The sequence below is a fragment of the Oncorhynchus tshawytscha genome, linkage group LG11 (genome assembly GCF_018296145.1).
Source record: "Oncorhynchus tshawytscha isolate Ot180627B linkage group LG11, Otsh_v2.0, whole genome shotgun sequence".
NCBI lineage: Eukaryota > Metazoa > Chordata > Actinopteri > Salmoniformes > Salmonidae > Oncorhynchus > Oncorhynchus tshawytscha.
The window spans coordinates 42,438,309-42,458,145 of record NC_056439.1 but is presented as its reverse complement, the minus strand read 5'-3'; the positions used below and the strand labels follow the sequence as shown (position 1 = coordinate 42,458,145).

The 19,837-nt window shown below is 42.6% G+C and overlaps 1 protein-coding gene across 1 annotated transcript in view; it reads left to right on the top strand.

Moving 5' to 3' along the window:
- The window catches only part of LOC112262212 (arf-GAP with SH3 domain, ANK repeat and PH domain-containing protein 2-like), a gene marked incomplete at its 3' end in the record, with an annotated part of 79,440 nt that overhangs the window by 17,440 nt on the left and 42,163 nt on the right, over positions 1-19,837 (top strand). The window contains 1 exon segment of the mRNA XM_042330148.1: positions 6,959-7,031. Within this exon segment, the coding sequence (XP_042186082.1) occupies positions 6,959-7,031 (73 nt within the window).

Sequence of the window (19,837 nt, the reverse complement as noted above, 5' to 3'; positions counted from 1 at the left end):
AGGTGTTCAAGAAGTGTTAGTGTAATCGCAAGGTAATAAATCCACTAGTAAGAACCCAATTTTGTCCATTGGCAAAACATTTTTACGATAGCTAATATTGCTAGTTATGCTAATAACTGGTGAATTAATTCAGAAATCTGTTATTGCCATCTATTTTTTTTATAATAGATACATTTCTGCTCAACTCAAAATACTTCTCTGTGAAGTTACATGGCAACATCTAGATGTTGTAGCCCACCCTATTTGTCATCTGACTCCGGGCCGGCTGTTTCCTGATGATAATGCATTTTAAATTTAGAGGGAATCTATCTAAATTGACAAGGAGCTTTGAAACCTTAGCCTTCTCTGTGTCCTGGGAAGTATAATGTGACTCAATCGTTCGGTCACGACCCTGCGTGCTCAGGTTGGAGAGAGCCAGATGGAGCCTGATGTCATGCATTAAGACTCATTATTTCATTCGATCTTCTCAACTGAAGCAAGGGCATTGTCAGAACCAGCAAGGGAATTCAAATCCCCAAGAAATACTTTGTTTATCCTCTGTGAAACATTCTGAGTTTGCGTGAATGTGTTATCTTGGAACAGATTCGAAGGCCCAGCAGTGTCCTATCATGCTACAGTACAGTGGCCAGTGGTGAAAATCCCTTCTTGTTCTCTGCTCATTGGGTTAAAAGCCTCTACTTTTAGAAACTGCTGCTTCAAACAACAGAACATACAAAAGAGTGGACCCTTTCTTGGTGAACTCCGATTTGTCATTGGTTGGAATTATGAATGCCTCAGTGAGGAAAGACTGCCTCAGTGAGGAAAGACTGCCTCAGTGAGGAAAGACTGCCTCAGTGAGGAAAGACTGCCTCAGTGAGGAAAGACTGCCTCAGTGAGGAAAGACTGCCTCAGTGAGGAAAGACTGCCTCAGTGAGGAAAGACTGCCTCAGTGAGGAAAGACTGCCTCAGTGAGGAAAGACTGCCTCAGTGAGGAAAGACTGCCTCAGTGAGGAAAGACTGCCTCTGTGAGGAAAGAGTGAATGTGTGAGAGTGATTGAGGGCTGTGTTGTGTTCAGCTGCACTTGGATTATGTCTCCGTCTGTCCCTGTGCACATGCCCAATTTCCTGACGGAGCACTTTCTCTCCAGATTGAAAGTGTCTGTTGAGGTGTGATGCTGCTTGATGAGCCATGTGTGTTTTGTGAATGTGAAGGCATTTTCAATGGTTGATCAAATGCTGTCGATATAAATGCTCATACTGGAGCTTTGGCCGGGGTAAGCCGTCATTGTAAATAAGAATTTGTTCTTAACTGACTTGCCTAGCTAAATAAATAAATTGGCCAGTGAGATTGATTTGAAGATGGAGTAATTTAGCAAGTATGCTACATGTTGTTCATGACCAATTTAGCATTGATTTTATGTGGTTGTCAACAGACCATCTTTGACGCTCCAGCTTCAAATGATTCTACAAAATTGATGTGTTACAAAATGTGTCATGTGTTGTGAACAATTATCAAGATCCTAGCAAACTGGCTAATCCTCCAGCTCCTGCTAGGCTAAGTAAATGGCCTGATTTTTTTTGTTTCTTTAAAGTCTTCAAACATGTCTTGATCATGCTTTTCGTAAAAGCTTTCAGTGAGCTTCAAACAGCGTTCTGATGTGCAGTTTAAAACACAAACGGTGTATCAATATCACACTTGCCTCCTAGCTTTGTGGATGAACTTGGTAGGTATGATCTTCTTAGTGTTTCTCAGTACATCCCTGTAGGTGCGAGAGAGCCTTTATCTCAAACACATTGTTGACTTGGCTGCCTTCAGGGAAAACACGTGGCGAAAGCCAGAAGCGGTATGTTCTAAATCACCCGTCCATTTGGTTTGTGCCTATCCAGAAAGCTGCCAACCATCTTGCCAGAGAGGACAGCTACTCTTAGTAGTGTGCTGAATCTGAACCCATCACACCACTGTGACTTAGTCGGCACATTTCTACCTCGGCTGCCAGACCTCGCAAGTTGTTGTAGGGGCTTGTATAATTTATCTCTCCTATGGGGCCTCCCTTGCTGTGTTGATTGCCTACCTCTGCCAGCCATGTCTATGGCTTCAATCAAACAACACATTGATACAGCTATAGGGCAAAGCTAAGACTCCACTGACTGACTGCTGCGGAAGCTCTGTGTGTTCAGACTGCCTAATTGACATAGGTAATAAAACACTGGATCTGGGCAACATAGAGCTACAGATAGATTTATATCTGTGTCCTGGGTTACTCTGTCACTGCTTAGTGGAATCATCTTCAAGTAGAGAGAGAACTAAAAATCAATGGAGATCCATTCTGGATATTACACGTCCCACAGTTGCTGCATACTTAGGGAGGGATGATGTCAGCAGAAATGCATTTAGGACAGGGCTCTTCAACCCTGGTCCTGGAGAGTAACCGTTCTGTAGTTTTTTTGCTCCAACCCTAATCTAGAACACCTAGACTGGGGTTGGACTGAACCTGCAGGACGGTAGCTGTCCAGGAACAGGGTTGGAGAACCCTGGTTTAGGGCATTATCACTATACCAATGTTTCCCAAACTCGGTCCACGGGATCCCAAGGGGTGCATATTTTGGTTTTTGCCCTAACACTACACAGCTGATTCAAATAATCAACTAATCATCAAGCTTTCATCTTGATGATTAGTTGATTATTTGAATCAGCTGTGTAGTGTTAGGTCAAAAACCAAAATGTGCACCACTTGGGGTCCTGAGGACCGAGTTTGGAAAGCCCTGCACCCTCACAAGACTAATTGAAATATCTACTTACATAAGCAGATATTCAGACCAAGGATAGAAGGAGAGTGTTTGAGCTAAAGGTGATATTGGATGGAGAAAAACATTTCACAACTCTGCATCTCAGGTTCCACTTTTAAAGGGGATTCACCTATATTGTGACCTGTATTCTGTTTCATAGCTTGCTTTGAACAATACCTCCAGTGTGGTTTAAAACCAGAGTTTCATTATGTGTGGGTTCTGGACTTTGTTTTGGTCTATGAATCCAGATGGTCTCTGGAGCTAATAATATTGTGTTTTATGCAAGTCATATTTTACACTAGACTGGCTAATGACTAATTTTTTACAGTAGAATGGTCAATGGGAGACTCTTGGGACCAAATTGTTCAAACAAAGCTGCATCTTAAGAAGGGTGGTTCGGATAACTCCATTTATATCCATGGTCTTTGTATGTTTGTTTGACAACTGCAATTGCTGCAAAGGATTGCTAGCCCCTGACTGACACAGTCAGCAGGCTGCAGCACTTGCAGTGAATGTTGTGTGGTAAATGCTTGTAGGCTGTCTTGGGAGAATCTTAGGCGGCCTGTGTTGTGTGACTCAGCTGGTGGACAGGGAGCTTGGATTAAATGGGAATACTCAGGTGGAGATCTTGTTAGCGTCTCATGATGAGTAATTGTGTTCAGCTATTATGAAGTTTTTAGATTTTGTGTTAATTGTTTTTCTCTCTTCTGGAGAAAACAGGACTTAAAAGCCACGATCAAAATGACTGTTTGAGTACTTATGGGAGATGTTTTTGTGTGTTTTTTTTCTTCTTCTGACCGAGAGGGTTATTGTAGGGAAACATCCAGAAGTGGGATGTGGATTGTTTCCTGACCGAGAGGGTTATTGTAGGGAAACATCCAGAAGTGGGATGTGGATTGATAGTCAGTAAGGTCTCACGCAGTAGGCCCAGTGGTATCGTAACTCGGGGTATTGCCGCTGCACTGCCTCCATTGGCCAGATCTCAGAGGTCAAGTTTAGGTAAGACGCAGCTCTCTTGCTTGTGCCAAGAAACACGAACAATGGACATTAGACCAGTGGAAATCTGTCCTTTGGTCTGATGAGTCCAAATGTGAGATTTTTGGTTCCAACCGCCGAATCTTTGTGAGACACAGAGTAGGTGAATGGATGATCTCTGCAAATGTGGTTCCCACCATGAAGCATGGAGGTGTGATGGTGTGGGGTGCTTTGCTGTTGACACTATCAGTGATTTATTTAGAATTCAAGGCACACTTAACCAGCATGGCGACCACAGCATTCTGCAGCGATACACCATCCCATCTGGTTTGCGCTTAGTGGGACTATCATTTGTTTTTCAACAGGACAATGACCCAAAACACACCTCCAGCCTGTGTAAGGGCTAATTGACCAAGTAGGGGAGTGATTGAGTGCTGCATCAGATGACCTGGCCTCCACAATCACCCAACCTCAACCCAATTGAGATGGTTTGGGATGAGTTGGACCGCGGAGTGAAGGAAAGGCAGCCAACAAGTGCGCACCATATGTGGGGATTCCTTCAAGACTGTTGGAAAAGCATTCCAGGTGAAGCTGGTTGAGAGAATGCCAAGAGTGTGCAAAGCTGTCATCATGGTTAAGGTTGGCTACTTCGAAGAATCTCAAATATAAAACATATTTTGATTTGTGTAACACTTTTTTGGTTACTACATGATTCAATATGTGTAATTACATAGTTTTGATGTCTTCACTATTATTCTACAATGTAGAACATCGTAAAAAAAACTTTAAAAAAACTTGAATGAGTAGATGTGTCCAAACTTTTGACTGGTACTGTAGGTGGCCTTTCTTGTGTCAGTAAGAGGCCCCCGCTGATAAATGTGAATAAACACATCGTCAGCTTTTGCCCACTCCATGAAATACAAACCCAGCAAAAACGGAGCACAGAGCACTTCTCGGGCCTGAGTACTGGGAGATACTGAATGACATTCTGGATATAAAACATCACAGAGCCTTTTTTAACACAACACTGATTCAGGCCTAGTTATTCTCTCTCATGGCTAGCAGTGTAGTGCGAGGAATACTGTTGATGTTTATCTGTGGAAACTGAACGTAGCTTCTTTGCCTGGGTTATTTTGCAGTCTTAGTAGATTCAGACTGAGGCAAAGATGATGATCTGTTGAATGCCGTGAGATTGGGAACAAGGGCAGAGTGGCGCCGGGTGGACCTACTTAACGAAGCACAAAACCAAATCCCCGTTGACCCTCTAATAATCGGTCAGTTTCTTAGTACAGTGGTGCATTGTCTCAGCTGGAATCAGACATCGTGTGTATGTGTAATGTAAGTGCATTCGTGTGTGTGAGGCAATTAGCTTGTGTGTTAGCTTTGTGAGTTGATTTCTGTGCATGCTTTGTAGTGCTGAGCGATTAGTGCTTTTTGATTTCAGTTCGATTTATACAAAATAATAATCGTGGTTTCGATTGAACATTTTTCCAACATGAAATGCACTATGCATTATGTGGGTTGAGTGCTATAACAACACAGAATAAAACAATTAATAAAAGTCCCATGATGGAAGTGACTGTCCATGACTGCTTGTCACTTATTCACCATCACTTATTCACAGTACTTTACTGTAATAAAATATCTAAAATTGTATTTATTTGATTACTTTATTTCATGAATTAAATAATTGCAGGCGTGAAAGAAACAGACTGGGCAAGTACAGTAGCCGCACAATGGATTATGGTCATTGTAGTTAATTATCACGTTTTCTTCAGTAAATTGTGTAGAACATTGGCCTGTTGGAAACTACAACTCCCTAATACATATCAGATCATGCCTGAATTGTTTGATCTCTAGAGACTCTGTGCATTGAGCTCACAGAAGAAGAAAAAAAAAAGTGGAATTCAAGTAGTTGAACCTAAGTCAATCAATTGGTAGTTTAAAAAAAGAAACATTACCAACATTTTGGTTAATCGCTCAGCACTAGTGTGTGTGTGTGTGTGTGTGTGTGTGTGTGTGTGTGTGTGTGTGTGTGTGTGCATACAGTACATCTTATAGTATCTAGTATCTCTACTTGCACATTCATCTTCTGCACATCTATCACTCCAGTGTTTAATTGCTAAATTGTAATTATTTCGCCACTATGGCCTATTTATTGCCTTACTTCCCTTATCTTACCTCATTTGCACACACTGTATATATATTCTTTAAAAAAATTGTGTTATTGACTGTATGTTTGTTTATTCTATGTGTAACTATGTGTTGTTGTTTGTGTCGCGCTGCTTTGCTTTATCTTTACCAGGTCGTACTTGTAAATGAGAACTTGTTCTCAACTAGCCTACCTGGTTAAATAAAGGTGAAATAAAATAAATAGAAATGATAGAATAGGCTTCTCATTGGTGTGAGACAGCATCAGCCTGACCTACCTCCATAGCTGAACTGGTCCTCGATCTGAACAAGCCTCCTGTGGTCTGTATGGATTCCTCCTGCACTCCTCTCTCTCTTTCCTTCTCTCTCCCCTTTTACACCAGACTGGAGATCAGTTGGATCTATTTATAGTATCGTCTTGAATAATAAATCACCTGCAGACAGACAGGAGGCTGTGCCTTGCCTCGTCTCACACACAAACAGATGCAAGTCACACACACCTGCTACCAAAAGTCAAACTGATATGCACTCCCAAACACATACACACCTGTGGGGCGGCAGTTAGCATAGCTGTTAAGAGCGTTGGGCCAGTAACCGAAAGGTTGTTGGTTCGGATCCCTGAGCCGGTAAGGTGGAAAAATCTGCCCTTGAGCAAGGCAGTTAACCTCCTACAACATCTGCTCCCCGGGCGCTTAGATTCAGAGGGGTTCGGGTTAAATGGGAAAACGCACAACAGAATGGATTCAACCAAAATGTAACTGAGTAGGTATCCCCTTTCCATGTGTCCACATTGGCCTTTGGCAAGAGGACCGCTATCAATGCCAGAGATAAGAGAAACCCTCCATCCTTTAATCACTTAATCAGGAAGCAAAAGTACCTCAGAGCTCACAACATTACTGCCATCCAATATTACCCTTGGAAGTAATTCAAGCACGGCAAAATCAATGCTACAGTTTGTGTGCCATATGGATTCGATTGTGATTTTGAACTGACAAGAACTGGACTTCCTTCCTCCCCTTTTCACTCTTCCCTCTTTCTCTCTCTCTCTCTCCTTTCCTCCCTCCAGGCGCTGGATGTGGACCGCAGTGTGCTGTACAAGATGAAGAAGTCAGTCAAGGCCATCTACACCTCAGGTCTGGGTGAGTGAGAGAGGTTTATGCTCATTTACAGTTAAAACACCATACCTCTCTCTATGGGCTGGAGGTTGACAAGGGTTAGCGGTTAATGCTACCTTTGGTTAAAGCTGTCAGGGTCTGAGTGACCGAAAGGTTCATCTAATGAAAGGTCAGGGTTCAGAGCCACCTGTGACGATCATTTTAGAAAGTCAAAAAGCTAGTGCATTCGGAAAGTATTCAGACTCCTTAACTTTTTACACATTTTGTTACATTACAGCCTTATTCTAAAATGTATTTAATAGGGTTTTTCCCCCTAATCAATCTATACAATACCCCCATAATGACAATGCAAAAATTGTTTTTTAGAAATGTTTGCAAATGTATCAACAACAAAAAACTGTCACATTTACTTAAGTATTCAGACCCTTTACTCAGTACTTTGTTGAAGCACCTTTGGCAGAGATTACAGCCTCGAGTCTTCTTGGGTATGACACTACAAGCTTGGCACACCTGTATTTGGGGAGTTTCTCCAATTCTTCTCTCCAGATCGTTTCAAGCTCTGTCAGGTTGGATGGGGAGCGTTGCTGCACTGCCATTTTCAGGTCTCTCCAGAGATGTTCGTTCGGATTCAAGTCCGGGCTTTGGCTGGGCCACTCAAGGCCATTCAGAGACTTGTTCCGAAGCCACTCATGCGTTGTCTTTGTTGTGTGCTTAGGGTCGTTGTCATGTTGGAAGGCAAACCTTCGCCTCAGTCTTTCATCAAGGCTCTCTATACTTTGCTCCGTTCATCTTTGCCTCGATCCTGACTAGTCTCCCTGTCCCTGCCGCTGAAAAACATCCCCACAGCATGACGCTGCCACCACCATGCTTCACTGTAGGGATGGTGCCAGGTTTCTTCCAGACGTAACACTTGGCATTCAGGCCAAAGAGTTCACTCTTGGTTTCATCAGACCAGAGAATCTTGTTTCTTGTGGTCTGAGAGACTTTTGGTGCCTTTTGACAAACTCCAAGCGGGCTGTCATGTGGTTTTTACTGTGTGGCTTCCATCTAGCCACTCTACCATAAAGGCCTGATTGATGGAGTGTTGCAGAGATGGTTGTCCTTTTGGAAGGTTCTCCCATCTCCACAGAGGAACTCTGGAGCTTTGTCAGTGACCATCGGGTTCTTGGTCATCTCTCTGACCAAGGCCCTTCTCCCCCGATTGCTCAGTTTGGCTGGGCGGCCTGCTCTAGGAAGAGTCTTGGTGGTTACAAACTTTTTCCATTTAAGAATGATGGAGGCCACTGTGTTCGTTGGGACCTTCAATGCTGCAGACATTTTTCGACCTCATGGCCTGGGTTTTGCTCTGACATGCACTGTCAACTGTGGGACCTTATCTAGACAGGTGTGTGGACAGGATTTGGAAAGGCAATCAATTGAATTTAGCACACGTGTACTGCAATCAAGTTGTAGAAACATCTCAAGGATGATCAATGGAAACAGGATGCACCTTAGCTCAATTTTGAGTCTCGTAGGAAAGGGTCTGAATATTTGTTTTTTTTAATAATACATTTGCAAAAATGTCAAAACCTGTCCATTGATGAGGGAAAAAAATGTTTTTCTTCAATTTAAGGCTGTAACCTAACAAAATGTGGAAAAGGTCAAAGTTCAACGGGTCTGAATACTTCCCGAATGTAGCCATATCTAGGAAAACCAAAGTTCCAAAGGCTGGGCCTAATATATTGTATATGAGTGAATACTGTGGAAGTTGAGAAAGTTGAGGTGATCAAACTGCTTGGAGTAACCCTGGGTTGTGAACTGTCATGGTCAAACATGTTGATACAACAGTAGCTAAGATGGGGAGAAGTCTGTCCATAATAAAGTACTGCTCTGCCTTTTTAACAACACTATCAACAAGGCCTTTCCTACAGGCCCTGGTTTTGTTGCACCTGGACTACTGTTCAGTAGTGTGGTCAGGTGCCACAAAGAGGGACTTAGGAAAATTACAATTGGCTCAGAACAGGGCAGCACAGAGCAAGAGAGAGACAGAGAGCTAACATTAATAATATGCATGTAAATCTCTTATGGCTCTCTTAAGTGGTGGAGAGATTGTGTTCATCACTACTTTTTGTAATGCACCGAGCTGTCTATTTAAACTACACCCATGCATACCCCATAAGACATGCCATAAGAGGTCTCTTCACAGTCACCAAGTCCAGAACAGACTATGGGAGGTGCACAGTACTACATAGAGCCATGACTACATGGAAGTCTATTCCACATCAGGTAATTGATGCAAGCAGTAGAATCAGATTTAGAAAATAGATAGAAATACACCTTATGGAACAGCGGGGACTGTGAAGCAACACAGACATAGGCACAGACACATGCTTGTTACTTTTATTTCTTATTTATATTTTTTTAAACTGCGTTGTTGGTTAGGGGCTTGTAAGTAAGCATTTCACTAAGGTCTACACCTGTTGTATTCCGCACATGTGACAAATAAAATGTCATTTGATGCATATACACACGTGATAACATACGCACTATACACACACGTACACATGGATTGTGTTGTAGATATGTGGTAGTGGAGTAGGGGCCTGTAGAATCAGATTCAGAAACAGATAGAAATACAGCTTATAGAACAGCAGGGACTGGGAAGAGACACACACACACACACACACACACTCTCTCTACACACGATCATTGTAATATTGTTATATGGTGGGGTTATGCATTTTGTATTGTAGATATGTAGTGGTGTAATCATTTTGTATTGTAGATATGTAGTGGTGTAATCATTTTGTATTGTAGATATGTAGTGGTGTAATCATTTTGTATTGTAGATATGTAGTGGTGCAATCATTTTGTACTGTTTTATATTTTGTTTTATCCACAAGTTTCCTGGGGAGGTTACTGGGGAAATGATTATGGGTACTGAGTTTGGCCTGGCGGTGTTTTTGGTTTTAGAAGCTGGGCAACTGGGATAAGCAATAATCGGATATTCACTTGCTAGATGTTGAAATGTTACAGGGCCGGTGACAACAGGCACTGTTCGTGGTTGTACATACAACCAGACACAACTTAGTGATTGGCTTAAATTGGAGGGCTTCGACAAAAAAATTAAAAATAAATGTGAATGTTCTTGTCAGAAATGGTACAGTTTCCAGTGCCTCCCAAATGACGACGAAGCGTAAAGAAATTGGCTCCTAACGTAAACTTAAAAAAGCTCCCAAAAGTTGTAATTTTGCTCATTCCACTTTGTTGATAAGATGTCAAAGCAGGGTAACCCACACCCAACGCTCTTTCTGGGTTATGAGAGGCCACCAGAGAAGAGACACCGCCTCAGCGGGAGGGTTGAAAGACATGTCACAAGAACAGGTATGTCGACTAGTTTTGATATCGCGTGTTTGTCTTCAGTTTTTGTTGCTAGAATCTGACTACGATAGCTTCTAGCCAGGGTCTGAAATGAATCTCTTTAATTTCTACCAGCCACTTTTTTTTATCCGCAACTTTATGAAATCTATGTTAAACGCTTTATAATTGTGAACACTGAGTCAGTGGGAGGCTACCTGAGATTAGAAATATGGTACATATTGTGGAACCTTAATCCATGATTATTCTTAATTTATAATAATATTAATAGAAGAATAACCGATCTGTCATGGTGGTACGTGACCTGAAGTGTTTACCTGCCACAGCAAACATTTACCCTGAATTTGTCAGGTGTTAATTTCATTCCCTGTTATAGATACAGAATATTTATTTTGAAAATATTAAACCTAGTCTATGTATCCCCCTGGGTTTAGAGTGCTTATTTGCAGTAGAGAATAATCTGATAAACGCTATAAGGCACAGGGAGTTTAAAATGTTTTTAAAAGTATCCCTGATTAGTGTATTTGCTTTTCCAGATCCTTATCAATTACTCTCATTAACTAATCATCTATATTCAACGAATCATCTATATTCATATTCAACTACTCATCACCTGCAGATAAGCCTGGTGTGGTGGAGGTTTCTGAGGAGCCAGGTCCTTTTTCAAAGACCTTCCATGATGCCCAAACACAGTAGACAGACCCAGCAATGGAGGACCACACCTACTCCAAAGGACTTATCATCACATGTGGCATGACAACTGCACCAGCCCCTGAGAGGTCACTGTCTGTTGAAGATGTTACATTGAAAGATGATGCAGACTGTCTGCTGTACACTGGGATTCCACTACTAGAATTCAACACTCTTGTGTCTTGCTTTCAAGGTTTTGGCCCCACATCATCAACAATGACGGTTGTAGACCAAATTCTGTTGACACTAATGAAACTTAGACAGAACTTTGTTATAGCTGATTTAGCAAGACGCTTGAAAAGGTCACCCGGTCAGGTCGGTAAAACGCTGAAATCTGGATAGATGTCATTGCTGAGCACACCAAGGATCTCATTCCATGGCTGCCTCGTGAGATGATAAAGGCTACTATGCCACCAGTTTTTCAGAATCATTTTTCTTGTTATTGATTGCACAGAAAGTGTTTTGCAGAAGGCTAAATATCTGGACTCAAGAACTGAATCTTACAGTCACTGCTATGCCAGTAATACTGTAAAATATCTAGTAGCAACTGCTCCATCAGGAATGGTTATTGTCATTTCTGAGGCTTATGGTGGGAAATGTAGCGATAGGTGCATAACACAGAACTCAGGGTTTCTCGACCATTTGCGTGCTGGAGATAAGGTGATGGGGGGCCGTGGACTTGCTAGAGGAACGGAATGTACGCTTGGTCTTATCAGCATTTACACGCAAGCAATGCCAGTTGACAAATGAGCAGGTCACTCGCACACAATGCATTTCTAATGTCCGTATCCATGTGGAACAAGCAATAAGGCATCTTAAGGTGTACAAGATTCTCTCACAAACTATGCCTATTAATTTGGTCCTGAAAATTGACAACCTACTTAACATCTGTGCAGCTCTTGTAAATCTGAGAGGAGAGCTTATTTCTATCAAATAGACACAATGTCTAATCAACATGTCTAACAACATGCACTGATCGTTTATGTATTCCAAAAATGTACATCACTTTATTCCTATTAATGAACTGCAAAACATTGTCAGCATTTGTAACATTCTTTTATATTCCAACTGTTAGCTGTATTTGTTTTAAATCACTGTTTTGTCATTGCTTTGTCAGCTCACACAACTGCCTGTACCAACATGCCTATTTTAACTGGTTCTGTCCTATGAAAAATAAACTGGTGAGAGATCATTACACTGTGTTTGAGTAGGTATATCTCTTAATGAATTGATTATCTAATATATCAGTATCTTATGTATTATATAATATATATGTATTTATTAAAACAGTACTTCATGAAGTAAGTGCACGCTCAAATTAATTGAATTGTGTTTGCCCAGCATATTCAATCTTCTGCTCACCCCCATTTACTTAAAGAGCTCCAGGTACTTTGGGCAGAGATGTATCTTTTTTTCATCCATATCATCAGCCAACCGAGGTAGCTTGTGTAAAAAGTAGAACTTCTGCAGCTGTTGCACATGTGCATCTGTGTAGTCTTTATCAAATGGAATGTCCACTTCTATGTGCTCGCTTGGTGTCCAGACGACCAGCTTGCAGCTCTGCAGGCCCAGGCACATCATAGTCACTTGTGTCTGAAAGAAGGAATAAGAAAATGCATTGCCACAAACGTCTGATTAGTATGAGTTTACAATACAATGTTCAATACTTGTAATAATAATCTATTTTCTTGAATACATTTTTACCCAACTGAAGGTAGTATCCATCTTTTCCATTGGGGTGAATTAGGTACTGTCCATCATCCAAGCTTTTAATGTCACCATTTGGCTGACTCGGAAATTCTGTCAGAGACGTGGAACTCTTGAAGGGGCACTTGATCTCAAGGAGCTGTGTTGCATCAAGGATCCCATCTGGGCTGGCTCCCAACCATCAGGCCTCTGTTCTGCACAACATGCCCTCTGCTCTCCAGAAGTGTGATGACATTGACTTCATTTTCTTTGCCATGCTTTGTTGCTGTATTCAAATCAAATCCAATTGTATTGGTCACATACACATGGTTAGCAGATGTTAATGCAAGTGTAGCGAAATGGTTGTGCTTCTAGTTCTGACCGTGCAGTAATATCTAACAAGTAATCTAACAATTTCACAACAACTACCTTATACACACAAGTGGAGAGGAATGATTAAGAATATGTACATATAAATATATGGATGAGCGATGGCCGAACGGCATAGGCAAGATGCAATAGATGGTATAGAGTACAGTATATACATATGAGATGAGTAATGTAGGGTATGTAAACATTATATAAAGTGGCATTGTTTAAGTGACTAGTGATACATTTATTACATCCAATTATTAAAGTGGCTAGAGATTGAGTCTGTATGTTGGCAGATGCCACTCAATTTTAGTGATAGCTGTTTAACAGTCTGATGGCCTTGACATAGAAGCTGTTTTTCAGTCTCTCGGTCCTCACTTTGATGCACTTGTACTGACCTCGCCTTCTGGATGACAGCGGGGTGAACAGGCAGTGGCTCGGGTGGTTGTTGTCCTTGATGATCGTTTTGGCCTTCCTGTGACATTGGGTGCTGTAGGTGTCCTGGAGGGCAGGTAGTTTGCCCCTGGTGATGCATTGTGCAGACCTCACTACCCTCTGGAGAGCCTTACGGTTGTGGGCGGCGCAGTGCCGTACCAGGCAAAGGTGATACAGCCTGACAGGATGCTCTCGATTGTGCATCTGTAAAAGTTTGAGTGTTTTTGGTGACAAGCCAAATTACTTCAGCCTCCAGAGGTTGAAGAGGCACTGTTGTGCCTTTTTCACCATACTGTCTGTGTGGGTGGACCAATTCAGTTTGCCCGTGATGTGGACCCGGAGGAACTTAAAACTTTCAACCTTCTCCACTACTGTCCCCTATGTGGATAGAGGGGTGCTCCCTCTGCTGTTTCCTGAAGTCCACGATCATCTCCTTTGTTTTGTTGACGTTGAGTGTGAGGTAATTTTCCTGACACCACACTCCGAGGGCCCTCACCTCCTCCCTGTAGGCCGTCTCGTCGTTGTTGGTAATCAGGCCTACCACTGTAGTGTCGTCTGCAAACTTGATGAGTTGGAGGCGTGCATGGCCACGTAGTCGTGGGTGAACAGGGAGTACAGGAGAGGGATGAGAACGCACCCTTGTGGGGCCCAAGTGTTGAGGATCAGCGGGGTGGAGATCTTGTTTCCTACCCTCACCACCTGGGGGCGGCTCGTCAGGAAGTCCAGGACCCAGTTGCACAGGGCGGGGTCGAGACCCAGGGTCTCGAACTTGATGACGAGTTTGGAGGGTACTATGGTGTTAAATGCTGAGCTGTAATCAATGAACAGCATTCTTACATAGGTATTCCTCTTGTTCAGATGGGTTAGGGCAGTGTGGTTGCGATTGCGTCGTCTGTGGACCTATTGGGGCGGTAAGCAAATTGGAGTGGGTCTAGGGTGTCAGGTAGGGTGGAGGTGATATGATCCTTGACTAGTCTCTCAAAGCACTTCATGATGATGGCTGCCAGTGAAAGTTGGGTACAAATGCTCATTTACACATTTTTGGGATATGTGGTGTTTGTGGACTCATTTCGCTGTGCTGGCTGTTAGATGCAACTTCCTAGCATCATGCCGTATGTCACGTCCTGACCATAGAAAGCCTGTATTTTCTACAGTAGAGTAGGTCAGGGCGTGGCTAGGGGTGTTTAGTCTGGTTTATTATTGGGGGTTCTAGGTTTATTTTTCTATGTTGGTGTTTGTGTATGATTCCCAATTAGAGGCAGCTGGTAATCATTGTCTCTAATTGGGGATCATACTTAAGTTGCATTTTTCCACCTGTGGGTTATGGGAAATTGTTTATGTTTAGTTGCCTGTTCGCACTACATTGTCCTCACGGTTCATTTATTCTTTATTTTGTTTTGTATTAAGTTTCACTTTCTTTATTAAACATGTGGAACTCTATGCACGCTGCGCCTTGGTCCGATCATCATTATTACGAACATCGTGACACCGTAGCTGTGTAGCACTTTGGATCTTGGTTTATTCCATTAATGTAGCTGCTTGTACGGGGGATCATTTGATGTAAGCCTCATAAAATATTGTGCTCTTCCTACAGGCTAGTGTTGTGCTGTGTTTGTTCGTGTGGGCTGAATCATGTTGGCTTGGGCCTGCCTTGCTGCTGTCTACATCTGCTCTGTAGCATAGCTGAAGAAGGCCTATTGTCTGGAGCCGAAATAGTGGGGCCATTACCGAGGTTGATGTTGCTTGTGAACTCTGCATGGTTCCTAAAAAGTCGGGAGGTTGTGGAATCGTCCTGTGGCGGCGTTGATGGGCCTGGATATGTGTGGTGGGGTCTGTGGTGTTTAAAATGAATGATTTGCCTTCCTCAGCCCTACATTCTTCCTCACACCTGAGTTCCACTTCCTTTGCACATCAGTGCATGCCATTCCTGTTTTGCCTTGCCTGACTGTACAAATATTTGTAGTTATTATCTAACCCAGTGTTTCCCAAACCTCTCCTGGAGTACCTGTTGTCCTGCACTTTCATGTCATTTTTGGTCGTTACTTTACTGACCTTGCACATAATTGCTGCAGCATGACTACAATAGCATCCTGGCACTGCAATACATGAGCAACCCACTGTCTGTGTGACACCTGTCGTTGATACTAGCACCCACACTTTGTGATGAGATGCGGGCATGGAGCTCATCAGCATTTACTCTGGCTGGCTGTGACAGTGGGGTGTTTCCAGCGCTTTGTGTTTGGGCTGTATGACAGGGTCTTGCTGAGAGTGTATAGATGGTTTCTCTCTCTGTGCTGAGCTAGGCTCTTTTCTGGGAGCGGGGGGTCACTGCTACCTCTGTTCAAGGGGTACAGCTGTCTACCCCAGACCGTCAAGAAACGGCTGTGCCGTGCTTGTGAGAGTGTGAGTGGCTCTGGGAGGTTTTTTGAGCCTATCAAACGAATACCTGTGTTTTGTACTGAAGACTGGATCTACATTTTGCTGGTTGGTTACTAGGCAACATCTGCATAATTTGCTGTGGTATCACCATCCGTTAAAGGATTTTCATAATGGATAGAATTCATGGTGTTGACTGAATCTTCTTGAAAACAAGTGGCTTAAATTCTTTAAAACCACATTTAGCTTTGAATCACTTTCGGTAAGAGGCTTTTTGGACCTCTTAATAGTTACAATCTTAATTGTTTCTTGGACAACAGAAACCCCAGGGGTTCCATCCATATTCCTATGGGTAATTATCTTTATTGGAGTACAGTAAATGCACGATAGATTAGATTCCTCCTTGCTTCTGACAAGTAATATTTGCTGACAAAGTTAGGAGGAAGGGGAGGCGGAAGGGGAGGACCATCCTCCTCATTGAATTTAATAAAAACATTAAAGTTCTGATAAATATATTCACGTCACCAAATAATGGATAAAAACACACTGTTTTGAAATGAAAGCCTACAGTAGCCTCAACAGCACCGGGGGTAGCACCATGGTGTAGCCGGAGGACAGAGTTTCCCTCCTCCTCTGAGTAAATTGACTTCAATACAAAAACTAGGAGTCTCGTTGTTCTCACCCCCTTCCATAGACTTACACAGTAATTATGACAACTTCCGGAGGACGTCCTCCAACCTATCAGAGCTCTTGCAGCATGAAATGACATGCCCACCCAATCAAAGGATCAGAGAATGAATGTAGAACTTAAAGCATAAGCTACAGCTAGCTAGCACTGCAGTGCAGTGCAGTGCATAAAATGTGGTGAGTAGTTGACTCACAGAGAAAGACGATTGTCAAACAGTTTTGAACAAATTAATTTCTTCCAAAATGAAGGAGAAGCAAGAGGGAAATAGAGAGATTTGGTTTCACTTACTTAGCTAGCAAATGCAGCTAGCTGGTTTAGCCTACTCAAACACCCTGCTCAAACAGAGGGGTGCCATGTTAGCTAGCTGGCTATCCAACACAACACGGGAACTCTTCCAAGTCAAGGTAAGCTTTTGGTTTTACAAATGTATTTCCACCAGTGCCCGGTGTAGGTGCTAAACTGCTTACTGAATCTACACTGTAATGCTATTGCATGATCGTAGCGGGTTAACTAACACTTTAGTTCTATTAGCTATGTTGACTATGACTTTACTTTAGCTAATATGGTGACAACTATGTAGGCTCTGTATAGTGGTTATGATGTGGTTTGTCTTGGAAATGTTTTTTCACCTGGTCACATACAGCTAATGTGTTGTGCTTCGAAGTCCACAAGCGAAGGGAAAAGGTGAGGAGAGCGCATAGATGCGAGAAGGAATACAATGTGACTGCTATGAAAGTGAACTGAGTTTCCACGTTATCAGGGGGTTTATTCATTCTGTCGATTCTGTTAAAAACGTTTCTTAGAAGTAAGCAAATGGAACGAAACAGGGATAAACATACCTGAATTTGTCCAATAGAACAAATTAGTTTGCAACCGTTGGACTAATGAGTACACCCTAGATCAGCTAGATGCAGGCAAGTGTGCAAGGTGGTATTGAATGTGTCACTGTCTGTCCATGTGTCACTGTATGTCACCTCAAATTTTTCTCAACTTGTGTGCACCTACTTTGTAAACGTGAATTCATAGGCTAGGTTGTAGCAACCTCATGATGAGTATATGTACAATTTGAGTATAATGTAGTAGCCTAAACCTATCCACTGTTATCCAATATGCTGTAATTAAAATAAGGCCATGCTCATGAAAAAAATAACTAGTCCTCCCTCATGTAAACAGCACCAACCGCCACTGATTGGCTTCCATTCCCCCTTTGAGAAACCTAGTAGATCTGCATAGACGTCCAGTAATAATCAGTGCATAACAGGAAGGTTTGGTTTTGAAAGGCGTCGGAGGCCAGACGGGCCCGGTCGGCAGTAAATCTGAGGCCCGGCGAGGTGAGCGAGAAATCTCTCCTGAAGGCTTTAGTCTGTGACCCTCCCAGATGCACCTCTACTACTGGGTCACCTCAGTCCTCAGGAAAATAAATACTGTCAAGACATCAGTACCAAGATGTATTACACCTGTCAGCTCTGCTCTGCTGTCAGACGTGTTACAGCTATATTGGATACCTGTAGGTAATATTAGGGCTAAAGAGGTGTGTTATATTCAGTAAGTCTGGACTTACTGGCTGTGCAGTCTTTCAAGTAGTCTTGTTAATTAATTAGAGATACGTGTCAAGAATGCTGTAGAAAAATCTAAGTATTTGTACTGCTCTGGTCATTGATATGAAGAGGGGCGTTTTGCAAAATAAAATGTTCTGAAGTCGTCACTCACTTTAGATTTCAATCCGTCCTTGACATTCCACTATCACTGTTATTTCACGTTGTGGTTTGTCACTCAATCTTCTCATCTTGACTCACCTTTTCTGATCTGTAGACAAAGCCATATTTACTTGATCTATTTTGAACACAACTCACACTGCCTTATGAGCAGCACCTAATGCTGATATTTACCTCAAATTGACAAAACCATCAGTGGACAAAGCAAATCTAGATACCCAGAACTAAATCTAGGACAAAAGGACCATTGACATCTTTGAGTTGTACCTTCCTCTCGTATTCATTAATCTACACAGGCCCTTTCTGAATGTACCCTCAGTCAGAACACAGGGTGATTACATAAGAGGAGAACACTTGGTGACCTTCCAGTCTTCCTGAGAATGAATGTTGTGAATTAAGACGCTTTTTCCTTAGTTCAGCTGTGGGATCTTGGATTTTCTGGCCCTTCTTTATAGCAGAGACTTTGTCTGTGCCAATATAAACAGTGAAAGCATCATAGCATCATATTTAACACTTGTGTCAGGCTCTGGATAGAACAACCTTGACCTTTTAAGAAAAATGTAAATGTAAGAAATGTCAACAACTCAACATTGTTGTCAGTGAGATTGTGTGTTTGTATGGTCCAGTCAGGAGGTCTAAGCGACATTGTGTCTGTTCTGCTTGGTATTATAATGTGGGCTGGAGGCACTGAACTGAACAGTGGAATCCTGCTGCTGCCAGAGCCCAGCCCAGACTTCCCTTGATGTGGTCAAATCGCTGCATTATTCAGCACAACCTACACATCTCTCCCAGGCTCCCTATCCTACCCAAGATCTCAATCAGATGCCTGGACCTCGCTCTCCTGTGGTGAAATATTCATCCTTGACAGTTTGTCTCTCTCTCTCTGCTCTGTATCTTTTTAATCTGTGTTGCTGCTCACCCTCCATAGCTTTGACAGATTCGACCTCCACATGCCCAGGATTGTAGTGTTATTCCATACACAAACATCATGTCTCTCAGACTCCTACTACAAACTCCTGCAGTTTGGCCATTGTATTAACCTTCAACCTGACAAGTTCCTCCAGCAACACTGACAAGTTATTTTATCTCTCCCTCCCTCCCTTTCTCAATTGGAAGTAAAAAGGCAAGCTTTTGAGAAAATGAGAAGCCAGCTATGTTGTCGAATGGACAAGCATTGTTTCTTCGGAAAGCAGCATCCCATATATTCTGACCTGTTACAGTTGATCTTGTCAACCTCTTTTGCATGTCGTAAACAGTCAGTAAGTTAGTCAGTCGTAGTGACCATAGAGCAGAGAAGATGATAAAAGCCAAATCAGAACTTACCTCCTTCACCAGGAATGTAGCGCCATCCTCCTGGAGGACAGGGGCCCAGCGGAGAGCCCGGTCTGACTGACAGAATTGGAGCAAAGCTTACCCTCGCCACACCACAGCGCTCCTTGGTGTCACCTATCAGTCTGCCTATCACTGGGCCTGCAGAGCTGTCACTCTATCAGGATTGAAGGCAGTCAATT